Source organism: Panicum hallii, chromosome 4, assembly GCF_002211085.1.
Source record: "Panicum hallii strain FIL2 chromosome 4, PHallii_v3.1, whole genome shotgun sequence".
NCBI classification, from domain to species: Eukaryota; Viridiplantae; Streptophyta; class Magnoliopsida; order Poales; family Poaceae; genus Panicum; species Panicum hallii.
Window position 1 is genome coordinate 586,524 of NC_038045.1, and position 14,310 is coordinate 600,833.

A 14,310-nucleotide genomic window follows, 5' to 3' on the forward strand; every position below is an offset into this window, starting at 1 on the left:
TAATTTTTATCTTTTCAGCTAACAGCTGCCAGATCCGCATAGCTAGACATGCATAAAATTGCATCGTTGGATATGAACAGCTCTGTATGTTCAAACAATTGGTGGAAATGACAGCAATCGAACTAGTTGGAGTTTGCGTGTTAATGATCATGTTTCTAGCTAGGTCCATTAGTTTTAGTACTAGAAAGGATAAGAGAGAATCTTAGCTATTTGCTTATAGTCACCCAAAATCAAGATGGAGCGCTAACCACCGTATTTCGGAGAGAGATTTGATTCTAGCTAGGACAAATTTTTGCACGAACGGGTAGTTGCCATCAAACGAGATACTAGTAGTTTGTTTACCAGAATCTTATTAATCTGTAAGATCCTTATCTGTTGGGTTTCCTAGTTTTAGTTTTAGTATTTTTCCAGCTAGTTTTGCTGGTAATTTTGTAAAACTGTCAAAAATAATGTACATATAAATTATTCTAGAAAATTTTTTAGACACTCGAGAAAATATAGTAGGGAATGGTAAAACTGCCGATGACTCATAAAAATATACTGTTGTTATCTTCTATATATAGTGACAGCCACAAAATATCCAGAAATATTGGGGCATAATATACTGTTCATCCTATCAAAGGAATAGAAGGGAGCAAAAAGTCCATAATCTTAGTTTATTTTCTTACCTCTAACAAAGAGATACATGCATGATTTTTAAGATGTATATAAAACACTGATAGAGGAAATTTTTGGTGGAACAAGTCATTTTTATATTGGCGGTCATCTTAATATATGCCTAGCAAAACTCTTGCTGATTGCTTTTCAAAAGAAAAGTTCATTTTTATCCATACGTTTTAGCAAATTTTTTTTGAAATGCCATCATCAACTTAGAGCGAAGCTTAGAGAGGTAAGAGCTATGGGGATAGATAGTTGTTCATCGCGTCCAAAGACCGACTCTGTGGCCCCTTCCTTTATTTAGTGTTCAGTGTCGGAGATCTTGGCCAATGTTCATTAGAATAGTGGTGCATTGATCAGTTTTGTCTCTCATTCGGACGTGCTGCATCGTTGCTTGAGGAACTCTGATCTAGATCCAGATCGGAGTCATGTTCTGTTTATTTAAGAATAAATATATAGGGATATGGCAGAGATCTCATCTCACGTTAACGGGATGCAATCTACCATATCCGATCCATATGAAACAACCGTTCGATCTGGTATCTTGTACCGTCAGTCGTCAGAGATGGGTTTAAGCTTCTTGTGAACATAAAAGGCGAATGCGTTTATTTTTTTGTAGGATGAAATGTGTCCGCAGAACGATAGATGATGCAGACAAATTGAATGGAGACGTTCATGCATGCAAGGAGACAGCAGAGATATGTATGTAGAGTCAATCGAACAAGAGCTTCTTTGCTTTGATTCGTTGATGAATTTGTATGTACACTTGCATTGTTGGGTCAATCAATATATATAGTCTGGACTGCTTTTCTTGTCCAAAATCATCAGCATGTTTGGGTGTGGATGTTTAGGAGTGCAACCCTGGTTTGCAGGATGCTCCTGAACACCTTGTCGCTCCCGGCTTCCATCTTGGCGATGCACTCGTCGAGGTCTTCCAGCTTGTCGAGCGCCGCCATCTCCTTGTCCTCGTCGGAGGAGGCAGCCGCCGCCTTGGTCCTCGTGACCAGAGAGATGAGAGTCGCTGGCTTCCTGGACGAAGACGCGACGGCGGCGGTCGCGGCCGACGAGACGGACTCGACGGCCGAGAAGACGGCAGCCGAGGCCGACGCGACGGCGGCCACGGCCTCGGTGAGCACCCCGGAGACCTCGACCTCGGCGACGCTGGCGGCGGTTCCGGCCAGCTGCGGGAACTTGGCGGCGCCGCGCACGGACGAGGCGAGGCGGGCGAGGTCCTTCTCGGCCTGGCGCTGCGCCCGGACCGCGGAGGCGAGCCGGGGCTGGTCGCGCCTGCGGAGCGCGGCCTGGGCCTCGGCGGCGTGGCGCCTGAGCTCGAGGACCGCCTCCTGGAAGGCGCCGTGCGCGTCGGCGAGGACGAGGAACCCGTCGAGGAGGCAGTCCGCGGTGGCGGAGCCGCTCTGAAGCGCGGCGCGCGCCTCGGGGAGGAGGAGGAGCTCGGCGAGCGCGGCGTGGAGCGCGTCGAGGTGGGCGAGGCCCGTGGCGGGGGCGGAGGGGTCGGCGGCCCAGGCGCGGACGGCGCGGGTGGTGTTCTGGAGGTGGGCGAGCAGCGGGTGGGCGCGGGAGGACGGGAGGCTGACGGAGCGGACGTGGCGCCGGGAGGAGCGCGCCGGGCTGAGCGGGAAGGAGATGGAGCGGCCGAAGCTGGGAGCCATTGCTATGACTATGAGCTGCTACTGGTCGGATCCCGGATCTTCTTCTTCTTTCTCGAAGACCCTTTGCTTGGTTGCCTGCGGACTGCGGTGGTGGGGAGAGGGGAGGAAGAGGGGGTATATAAAGCCGAGCGGGGGCGCGCGCGGGGACATGGGAGAGCGCAGCGCGTGGGGGTGGTGGCGGTTGGTGGCCATGGCCGCCGGATCGGAGGCCGGATCCGCGAGGGACGGGGACGCGTGGGAGGAGGCAAGTGGCGGGCAGGGAGCGGCCTCGAGCGATGGGGAGCTACACGTGGAGGCTGAGGCTGCCTGCTGCTGGATCGGGCTGCCGCCATTGGCATGCTTCCCGATGGATGCGTCGGCGAGGCAGGAGCGAGCTGGATGGGCAGCCTGCAGGGCGGCCAATCATTTTGGCGTCGCCGTCCTATTGCTGCGTCGGTGCTGGGGTGGTGGGTGGTGGTCCCGTCCTGTCGATGAATGGAGATCGGATCAGGCTGGACGGCGACGCTCCGGCGGACGTTAGCGGATGGACGACGCACTCGGGGGTTCGGCGTGTGCGGCAACGCCCGGCAGAGGGCGCGCCCGTGTGAGCCGAGCTGTCTTGCGTGCGCGCATGGTGGCTACCGGCTTCGTCGGCATGGCGATGACATGAGATCCGCTTGTCCTGTAGGTTAAGGACCGGAGCGCGCATCCATAGCTTAATTAAAGATCCCGGTTGATGAAGCTGCATCGTGTGTCTCGTGCTTGCGTTTCCAATCCATGGGGTTTTCGTTCTTCGTATCCAGGCGTTCAGATCGCGCGCATCCGCTCTAGCTACATCATGCTTTAATTTGCACGTTCCCCATTTCACTACTGCCATATGCTAGCAGCTAGCGGACTCAAATTATTCGACCACCGGCAGTGCTAGCGGATCCGACGACGAGCTTATCTAGACATGAGCGTTTTTCTGGCCAAATAAGCTCAAATTAGTTAGGAAATAAAATGATTCAAATTAGTTAGGAACCAGAAAATTTTACTGCCATAAACCTTTTATGTAGAACTCAAAAAAAAAGTTTTGTTAATTTTCGCAGATAACAGAGAAATGAAACCTCTATCGGTTGGAGGTCATGAAAATAGATTACTCAATAAAGCTGTATGAGTTCCAACTATAAAACTAAGTAGTGATGTCCGTGACACACAATGTCATGTAGACATCACCTAAAATATTATATTTTTTAATGCATAATTTATAATTATGGCTATAAACATAAATTCCTCCAATAATCTTTTTCCTCTCCCTGCCAATCATCTTCATCCTCACTTTTTAATTCTATCTTGGTATTTGTGATATCCATCCTAATAAATTTCATCTAGTTTCTTACACTTTGATTTTTTGCAAGAAACCATTTTTTGCATGAGATGCAGTTTCTTAGCTTGTTTTCTCTCTCTCCTCTTTAATTGCACTGCCAAGTTAGCAAAATATCCTACATAGCAGCATATTAAATGATATGGAAACTATCCTATTCACTACATTAACACTGCCCTGAGTATCATTTGAAGGATTACACATCATTTACTTGGGTTTAATTACTGTGACCATATACGGATGGCTATATCCTCGAATCATTCCTTCGAACTGAGAGTCTTCTTTTTACGGGTGGATTGTTCCCTAGCTTCTAATTTGCACTTTCGAGTTGTCTCCAGGTAGTCGAGAGGGATTTGATAATGGGTGGGGCTGTAGGCTTCCACTTCTTCGAGCTCCTGCTGCCTGACGATGATGACGTTGCGGGCGTCCTGACCGGTGTTGATGATAGTGCGGAGGTCGCCCGTGGAGGAGTCGTTGAGGTTGCCCCCCCCCACTGGTTCGCCTCAACCGCACGGTGCCTGCGTTTGGCGTGCTTCGCATTGATGAGCTTACGGCATTCCTTCTGGATGTCATCTGCATCTTCTACCTTGATATTGTCTGGAAATTCAATACCCATTATGGTGTCCACGTCTTCGTCGAGTGGATCAAGGAGGTAGTCGTTGTAGTCGTCTAGCTGGACCCGCTCTAGACCTTCACAGTCCTCGGCAGCATGAATCATGAATACTTCTCGATTAGGGGCGAAGCATTTGGCACTCCTTATCTTGCCCTCGTCTTCATCATCAGAAGGAGGGAGGGTCTGCCTTATTAAAAAGAGAGTTCGTTGGGTGTGGTAATGCATCGTGGTGGACTTGATTTGAGAGATTTGGAGGGTTTCATGCCCTTCCGATGTTCAAACCTGCCCGACCAATCTGATCCCCTTACCAGACCCCGAAGGTTACTTATTATAGGTTTCATATGAGCAGCCGAATCCGAATAGTTGTCGGAAACAGTAGCCCCCCGACGCGTGGTGGCTTCTTCTTCTTCGAGTGGTAGTAAATGATCCAAATCCTCTTCCAATGCGGAGAGGGTGCTGGGTTGAACCGCCTCATACCAAACTGGACATGGCTTGGGGGTTTTAAATTTGCCGATGGAGAGAAGGTGTTTACATAAAAAGTAGGCGGTGATGCGTAGCTTTGATTTGTGGGCGATTTGTCGACGAAACCGACTAGTCGGAGCTAATTCCATCTAGTTGTTGACCGTGTGGAGCTGGTCGCCGAGTAGTTTAAGACTCGTTCCCGACTAGTTTCTAGTCGAGACGAGTAGTTCACGTAATCGTTGGCGTCGGATCTGACAGGGTGCATACTGTTGGTGTCGTGACGAGCTAGTTAATTAACCGTACCACCTTATTAGCGACTAATTATCCAGCTCAAATCTCGAGGGAGGGTAGGTAGATAGACGCGTATAATTAGTACTCACTCAATATAATCAAGCTTGATATACAGTAATTACGAGATGAGGAGAAACATATCCGGCGGTATCATTCTCGATAAATGTCGATATATGCATAGATCATCGGAGGAGCTCCATCTGGGGGGTGTTCAATCCATCACACCTGAAGACTGGCCTCATGCCGCCTCCTCATCGTCGCCCCGCTCACCTCCATCCTGCTGCTCTGGCGGCAGGAGCCGCTGGATTCGCCGCCACCGACCGTTGCTATTGGCGCTGCTCGCCCCGCCACCCTCCGTCACCCTAACCTACCTCCGTTGAGCGTCGGAGATCTCAACGTGACTCATCAGCTTCCTCCACAGACCATAGGATATCCTCTACATCCACGGCCGCCACCACCACCCGCTACCGGCCGCCACCGAGCTCCTCTATAGGCCGGAAACGACAACCCACCCCCCAACCCGGCAACTCAAACTCCTGAAGCCCCGGTGTGGCACCGGCAACCCAAATCTCTCGAAGCTCCCGGCGGGAGGAGGAAGAAGGCTATTGTCATGGGCTGCGAAAATCGAAGATGGGCCGAATATTGTCTCAAATCACCTTCAGGTGGTGGATCTAAAATTTGTAGCATAGGCGATGAACGACCTCCCGGCTCCATCCATCACCGTGGACGCTAGTGGAAGTTGGCCACCAGCCGTATGTTGCTCCGTCGTCCATGCGTTCGTGAACAACCTGTATACCTTTGCTTGTCTAGAACCTATTTGGAAAAGTTAAAGTTGAGTGCTATAGCAGCTATTAGTACTCATACCTTTGTTATAGTTTTTAGTCTTAGGCTAGACTTTAGCCCACCTTATTAGCACTCCTATTTGGATACACTAGTGCTAAAGTTTAGCATTTTCATCTATTAGCACTCGGACCCCTAATTAGATGCACTCTTATTATTATTCACATATCCATGGAGCGAGGTAGCTAGCTGGCTCTGTGATTGATGTCGGCATGCAAGCTGCAAGTCTACAACAAGAACAAGAACAAGGGGTCGTCTGAGCGAGAGCCGAGAGGGCCTGCAATGTGACAAAGAGACAAGAAAAAGCACATACACACAATCGCATAAATTAAATAAACTCATTCCACCCTCGCCACCCTACAGGCAAAGACATGCTGCGGCCATGGCACTGCCGGCCGGCCACGGCCATCGCCGATCGAGGCATCGGCAACGGCGGCATTCTTGTCCGTTAGCGACCTCGATCGATCGATCGCCGATGGATGCATGCATCGAGCGCTTTCTTTGGCCGCTCGCTCGCTCGTGACGACAGATGGACGATGATGGATCGGTTTTGGCCGCATCCATTCGATTCGCGTGCGTGCATGTGTCATGTGTCGTCGCTCTCCGATCCCCGGCGGGCCGCGGGCGGGGCACGAGCGCGTCGGCGCCTCCTCCATTTGCATGCTTGGCCGGTCGGGATATAATGCAAGCTCTTTCCATGGCCGGGGCGGTGCCCGACACGATCCGCGACGGACGGCCGGCCGGGAGCCCAGCGGGGGACCACGGCGACGCCAGAGCACCGGATCGGAGATCAACAGACAAGACAGCTCGTGTGCGCGGGGGCGCCAAGGCCGCCAACATGTCCTCTGCCCCGTACGGAAGCTTACTTGTACGTCGAGGTACGGGCCTTGTCCTCTTGCTTGCGCTCGTTGCTTGTCTGATTCGTGTCCTCACCATTTCGCAGTGGCTGACTGCTAGCAAGTACACACGTGGATATTCGGCGATAAACCATGCGTGATGCTCGGGCTATCAATCGTCGTCTCGTCCGATTTTATTTTCCCTCTCTAAGTCAGACACATCCGTCGAAACTCGTAAACCTCACTTTGCTGGCACTGGAATTGTATCGTACGTTCCCGCCTTTCAGTGGTACAGGTACAGGACCGTATAATCCAAGAATGCGTTGACACTCAAATTTTGTAGAAATATTTATAGAAAAAAAATGAAACCGATGGAGAGTTCTTAAAAAAAGCTGTTTGGACGTTCGGCTCAAAGCTATCAGAGATTCCAGTAAAAGATGATATGGCGCTGGTCAAGGGTGATGCAAACTCGGTCAAGGAAACGGCTGGATGCAATTCGAATCGGACTAGAAGATGACATCAGTAGAAGATTCCACAAGAGTCTGATTTTCTTTTAAAAATTCTTGTAAATTTTAGTAGTTTTTATCTATCAGGTAAAGTTAGTGTGTTGTAATCGACTAGAAGTCTTTATTTTTAATCTTTAGTTTCAGAGTATAAATAGGAGCCGTCAGGGTCTGTACAAATAATCATCAATCAATACAAATTTTCTCAGCATATTGCCCAAACCCTAGTAGTACTTGTAGCAGTAGTTTTCGATGACTTCTTCGGTGAAGAGGACCGCATTACTTCGATCTCCGGTTTACTCGTAAGTTGAGTTCTATCGAATCTTCTAGGATTTAATTATCGGCGCATCGCTGTAGTTTCGTCTAGTTTATCTACCAAGTTATCAGTTATTTTAGATCTGCTGCATCATCTTGATCTCTTGTTGACTCTATTAGATCTCACAAGTTATCGACTTCTAATAAAATTTTATAAGGCTACATCATCGTCCGATCTCTTACTAGTTTTTATTAGATTTTATAATGTATTCTATCTTGATCAAGTTATTATCGGCTCGATATACCAAAAAATTTATTGCACATCTAATAGTCGATTCAGTCTCGATCTAAACACTTTCAATAAATACTGATAAAGATATTTTCTATCTTAGAATTAGATTCATCCTCTAATTTAGTATAATTTATCGCCCTGTTGTCGGCACTATCTCGGTTGAGTCCGATCCGACTGATGGTGATGATTAAATTAAGTTTTATTAGTCAAATATGTCTTTTTAGATAGAATTTATTTTTAACTTTATTTGCTCACATGGATCGGCTTTATAGCTGATAGCTCTATTTGTATCGAACTCCATGGCCGATGCCTTTTTATGGAACTCTTCAGAATTCTAGCGTTTCTGGTTGTTTATTGATTAAATTTCTTTTCTCTTATCAATTACAGATCAAATTGACTGGCACACTTCGAACCTCGAAAGCAGAACCTGCATTGGAGATAAGCAGAGCTCCTAAGCTTTAGCATGTCATGCTTCACAAGCTTCAACATCCGATTTTTACAGCAACAGCGACAGAGTGTTTAATTTGCATCTAGATTCGATCGTTATTCCCTGCTGGTTAAAGTAATAACAACCATCAAATTTACATAAAACTTCATATCGATCGAGTTTGTTCCTGCAGCAAAGTTACCATCTACAGTACATTAGATTGTTGTCCGTTTATGTTTATTACCATCTGGCCACACTATCTCTATTGATGACACTCTGCCCCCTTTCAACCCTAGCTAGGGATTCCACCCTTGACCCTTTTGGTCATTGCCTATATATCGCCATCACCACCTTTCCTCACCTAGCAATGCATGGGAACGTCTAGTATTTGCTTCAAATCATCATTAGCTTGCTTTATATGTTGGCCGCCCTGTTTCAAACAACACTCGAGTTTGTGGACATAAAAACATTAAAAAGGTTTAGATATTTGATTCTAAAACGGGATTGCTATATTGTGCCCGAGTATTATTTGTGCCACCCACATCCTTTTTTTTTCTTCTACCTCCTCCGTCTAATCCAAGACCGGGTGACCATCTTCTTCAGCTCCGGCGAGATCAGAGCTCGGGTTTGCAGGGTTAGGTTTTAGGGTTAGGTTTGGGGTGGTGCTTCTCTCTATTTCCGGCCTTAAAGGGAAGGCCAGGGGCGGTAGGCCGGCCCAGCGGAGGTGGCGGGCGTGGGGCGGTGAGGTTGGCGATGGATGCCGTCGGCCCGGGCGATGGGAGAGGGTGATTGGATTAGGTAGGGGCGGAGGCGATGACGGCAACGGTGAGCGGCGCCGGGGTAGGAAGGCAGCTGCCGCAAGCAAGTTAGGGTGTCGCCGCCGCGTAGCTTCGGCAAGACCTAGCCCTCCGTGGCACTGCGGGGCGGCGGCAAATGAGGAGCTCGGTGGAGATGGTTGTGTTGGCTGGAGGTTGATGATGAAGATCGACCACAGAATCTTGATCTGACGGCTGCAAAATTCGAGTGTGAAGAGAATCCAAAATACTTGGGTACGCCTTCTAAAAAACACACATGCATGCACACCACAGTCTTGCATCCGTCAATTTGGCTAGTTTCTTTGTGCTGAGATTTTGGCTAACTGAGACCTGGTGCTGGTGCCCGCAATTTCATCAGTACTGGTACCCACAATTTTGGTTACTTATTCTTTCTACGGTAGGTACTCGCATGTGTGCTTATATATATGTGGTGGAGTGTTTATATGTCTTTTATTTGTGGCAGCGAGTAGGTGAAGACGTTCAGGCCCAGTACCCTGTTCGCGTGCTCGAGACGAATTTCTGAAGCCGTTGTGAAAGTCAGGGCAAACTCGGTCCTTAGGTGCAACCAAGTTTTTAATGGAATATGCAAGAGAATTGTGTATCTTTGTATTAAGATAGGAAAAGAGATTTTACAATACGCTAGCGCACCCCTTGCACTTTGGTTGTGTACTACCAAGTGAATCAAAGATCATCGTGTCTTTAAATTAGCGATGATTCCCTGTAACTAAAAATATCGAACTGGCAGGGTTTCTTGCTAGTTTCACGAACCAATACACATGTAAGTAAATAGCCAACAGTATGTATGGGCCTTGGCTCTGGCTGGCTGTAAATATGACAACCCAGTTATCGTCCTCAACCTGAAAACAACAAAAAGAACTGCAGGCCATCATCATACATAAACAGTATATCCTCCTCCTTTGTAGTAGTAGCTGGCAGTGGTAGATTGATAGTCACTGGAAACACGACATTCACGAGAGAAGATTTCGAGCAACTCCAAGAAAATGATAGGTTCGTTCAAAAAGAAAACGATGAATACTGAAGAACTGATGACGCCACACTCTAAAACCTCGGTATGAAACCCGAGGGAAAAACTTGAGCATTTCATACTTGCACATCGATGCATGTTTACATTCATGTTCAGGAGCGGAAGATGTGTAAGTAGCAGTCAGAAGCACATATGTAACTGTACAAAAACCTCGGATATTTACAGAGTTACAGTTGCATTGAGCTCCTTCTTCATTTCTGATGACTGCTATAGCTATCGAGATCAATTGGTTGCTAGAGCTAGAAGATGTTGGTGTGTACGTTGAGCAGCGCGACCCTTGTCTGCACGAGGCTCCTGAACACCTTTTCGCTGCCGCTCTCCAGCTCGTCGATGCACTCTTCCAGCTCCTCCAGCCTCTCCATCAGCGCCATCGTCTCCTTCTCTTCCTCCGGCACCTTCTTGATCAGGCACATGAGCGCCGCCGTCCTCTTGCAGGTGCACGCCGCGGCGGAGGCCGACGCCGACATGGCCGCCACGGTGTTGAACAGCGCGGCGGACGCGGACGCGGTGGCCGCGGCGGCCTCGGCCAGCAGCCCGGCCACCTCGACCTCCGCGGCGCTCCCGCCGCCGAGGCCGAGGCCGAGGCGCGAGGGCCTGCCGCAGGCGCCGTCTTTCGCGGCGACCGCGAGGCGGGCCATCTCCTTGCCGGCCCTGCGCTGCGACCTGAGCGCGGAGGCGAGGCGCGCGCCATCGCGGCGGCGGATGGCGGCGAGGGCCTCGGCGACGTCCCTCTTGAGGCCGACGACGGCCTCCTGGAAGCTGCCGTGGGCGTCGGCGAGGCGGAGGAAGGCGTCGAGGAGGCGGTCGTTGGCGGCGCCGGCGGAGAGCGCGGCCTGCGCCTCGGGGAAGTCGAGGAGGTCGCCGAGCGCGGCGTGGAGCGCGTCGACGTGCGCGAGGCCCTGGGCGGCGGAGGTGGGGTCCTGCGCCCAGGCGCGCACGGCGCGGATGTGGGTGTGGAGGTGCGCGAGGATGGGGTGGGAGCGGCACGGCAGGCTGACGGAGCGGGCGTGGTAGGAGGACGCCATGCGAGCGGGCTGCTTGGAGGACGACGACCGGGACGGGCTCAGAGGGAAGGAGATGGAGCGAGCGAAGCTGGGCGCCATGCCGGAGAGAGCTCGCTCGTCGTGGTCTGTGTGTCTGCGTGGTGTCGATGATGAGAGGGTTTATAAAGAGGTGGCTCGGATGAGGAGGAACTGGTAGCTGTGCGCACGGTGAGCACTGAGCAGCATGGAGGTAGCAGCTCCCGTCGGCTTGTGCGTGGTTGGCATGTCTAGCGGGGGGCCAGGCCATGTGTGCAGTTGAAAACGAGCTGAGCGATCGATCACGCGTAGACGTGTGGCCAGAGAGGCGTCTGGTTTGCAGCAGGGACCGAGCACGCCGTTGTCAGGGAAGACAAGTGGCTGGCCACGGTGGAGAGGGATCATTCTTGGCTTCTGTTCCCTGTTTTCTACGTATTTTTTTAATTTGGTCTGATTAGAGATCGTCTGAATGAAATCAGGCTGCAGATCCATACATGGGGCGAGATTAACGAGTGACACTAGGCCACACCAGGCTGCAGATCTTGAGCACTTGCATTATTTCTCTCCAAGTTCTGGTCAATGAAATCGATCTGTTGCTTACAAAAGAAACGTTAAGATCGCAGACGAAGCAACTAGGCAAGATTAAGTACAATGTCCCTGCTGAAAACTAGTACTCCCAACTAAGCGTCTAAGCTTCGTGGAAGGAACTAAAATCATGTGCTACTTTCCTTCTGTCGACTGTAATTTTGGTATGACTATTCTTAAAGATTTTGAAATCAACAAGCGAGGTTATGCCAAAATTACTCTCAAGGCCAAAAAAAAAAGAACCAAAAATAGGTGGAGAACAATGCAAGATAGTACACATTGGCGAGCAACAAGGTAGAGCTAGCTAGTAATATTGTAATATTTGACCCTTAGCGTTTGCGAAGGAACAGGAGTTAGCACGCACACATGTGTGTCAGTTTAATTAATTTTCTGGCCGGGACGCCAATCAAAATCGGCAGACGAAGCAGCAGCATGGCAGGGGGACGCACGCAGCAGGAGTGCAGGACATGAGAGGGGGTGTTGCATTGCAGGGCTGCCATGGCGACATGATCCGCGATGGCCGGCAGAGGCGAGGCTTGTCACTACGACGTACGCGTCCAGATCTCAAGGCTAGCTAGCTAGCTGCCAGATCGCTTGGCGCTTCATGAACGTTAGAGGTAGTAGCTACCAAGCTTGCCTAGACGGACAGCTCGCACACCTGTCTCACGATCCAACGGGTGCGCACGAGTGCATGCGCCCGTTGATTAGTACTTGAGGGATCATTGATCGGTGATTAGTGGTAGGGTTTAACAAGCAATACTAGATGGCTGGCTGGACCATTATTGGAGGATCAGGAGGAGGCCGGAGCTAGGAGGGACAGGATCCGCGAGGCAAGGACGGCAGGCGATGGAGCGAGGGGAGGTTGGCAACTTCTCGGCGGGTGGGCAGATGCTTCGCTCGTGCTTCGTGCTCCCATGCATCCTCCTGCTCTACTATTTGCATATTCGTATCTGCCGCCGCACACCATTTGCGCTGGTGTGCGTGCTCCTGCCGCTCCAACCAAAGGCTCACACGTCGACCCAACCTCCATGGCAGAAAAATACTTTGTAAGCATAGTTTTACCAGCAGCTCATTTACACCATACAGGGAGGGAGCATATGCCATTGTGTTCCATTTACATTTCGTTAGGAACGGATCTAAAAGGTTTGAATTTTTATACTTTTTAGCCCTCTCATATTGAACCATACATGTTTAATTAAAGTTGCATTATTGTACATTAAAAAGATATGGGAAAATTCAATTTTCACCCTCGAACTAGCTCGATAGTCATATTTTCAACTCTCAACTACAGAAATCGGATAACGAAGGCCATCCAACTGTTGAAATCGGGCAAAGTTGCCCCCCCCCCCCATGATTTCAAAGGTGGTTTTTATTTTCTATAAATTAAAGAACATGATTTGATCTAAAAATTCAAAACTAATTCATTGTAAGTTAGAAGAATATGAAACCAGTATCAATTTTTCTTTTACAAGATGTAACCTATCCGTCGGTGCTTTGTTTGGATCTTATTTATTAAAATATAATAGGTATAATTGTAAATATTGAAAATACTAAAAATATGAATAAATTAGATCAAAATAACTGAGAAGTAGAGTAGAGTACTAATAGATAGGTTTCACTTTTAGAAAAATGTTGGTACTAGTTTCGTATTTTTTTAATGTAAAATAGGTTATTTATAATTATTTTATATTAAACCTTATTTTTATAAAAAATTCATAAAATGAAAAATCACCTAAAGAGCCAAATCTGCCCATCTACCGCTATCCAGGTTTTTAGTTTAAGAATGAAAATAAAACTTTTATAATAATTAAAGGGTGTAAACTGGATTTTTCCTAAAAAGAATCATTGACTTGCAACTTTGTATTCTCAAGTGCATTTACGGGTAGCAATATCATGTAATAGCAGTGGTGGATGATTCAGTTGTTTCTCATTAAACTTGTAATTTATATTTTTTTGATGAAATAGGAGGGGAGGGTCCCCTGCTGGATATATATTAAATAAAATTAAGGTGGAGAGTTTTTAATTTCGTAAATGAATTAGTATGATAATATGAGCGTATATAATTATTAACAACCGGTTCATGAGTTCATGGCCGGAAAGCAAGTGATGCCTCGTATGAGTTGATGAACAGGCTTCATGCATATCCACCGTATGAATGGAATAGGCATGGGCTACACGCCTACACGGCCACGCCACATTATCGTTGGAGCTTAGCCGCTGGATCATCGACAAAAGAAAAACAGCAGCTAGGTAGCATGCATGATTGCAACACGACAACAGTTGACAGATGAGCAGATCAGAGCTAGGTCTACCGTGTATGTAGATGTAGGTGGCAGTGCATTTTTTAGGGCAAATGCGTAGGCATCAACTGGCGCAGTATGCATCGACTGATGAGAGACACAACAGGGCCGGGGGTTGAAGATACCATGTGGTGGTGGGCCGGGGTGGTCAGTCCCAGCGACACGTACACATGATGAAGCAGGCTCCGTCCCGTTATTAGTTTGTTTATAAAAAATAAACTAGTAGTAACAGAGATTCCCGGTCCCCCAGCTAGCCCCTCGTGCGGGTTGTCGTCGTCCACCTCCCTCCCATCGGTCGATCCGCAGCAGATTTCGATCCTTATATTTGCACGGAGGAGGGCTGCTGACCTGGTACCTT

At 48.8% G+C, this 14,310-nt stretch overlaps 2 protein-coding genes across 2 annotated transcripts; both read right to left on the bottom strand.

Annotated features, from left to right (window-relative positions):
- Nucleotides 1-1,369: 1,369 nt before the first annotated feature.
- Nucleotides 1,370-2,402, bottom strand: LOC112890832. The gene has a single exon (XM_025957697.1). It carries the CDS (start codon nucleotides 2,325-2,327, stop codon nucleotides 1,482-1,484), a length of 846 nt encoding a protein of 281 aa, XP_025813482.1. The 5' UTR covers nucleotides 2,328-2,402; the 3' UTR covers nucleotides 1,370-1,481.
- Nucleotides 2,403-10,063: 7,661 nt separating this feature from the next.
- On the bottom strand, nucleotides 10,064-11,169 carry LOC112890243. Its single transcript, XM_025957145.1, has one exon. It carries the CDS (start codon nucleotides 11,149-11,151, stop codon nucleotides 10,288-10,290), a length of 864 nt encoding a protein of 287 aa, XP_025812930.1. The 5' UTR covers nucleotides 11,152-11,169; the 3' UTR covers nucleotides 10,064-10,287.
- Between the last annotated feature and the right edge of the window lie 3,141 nt (nucleotides 11,170-14,310).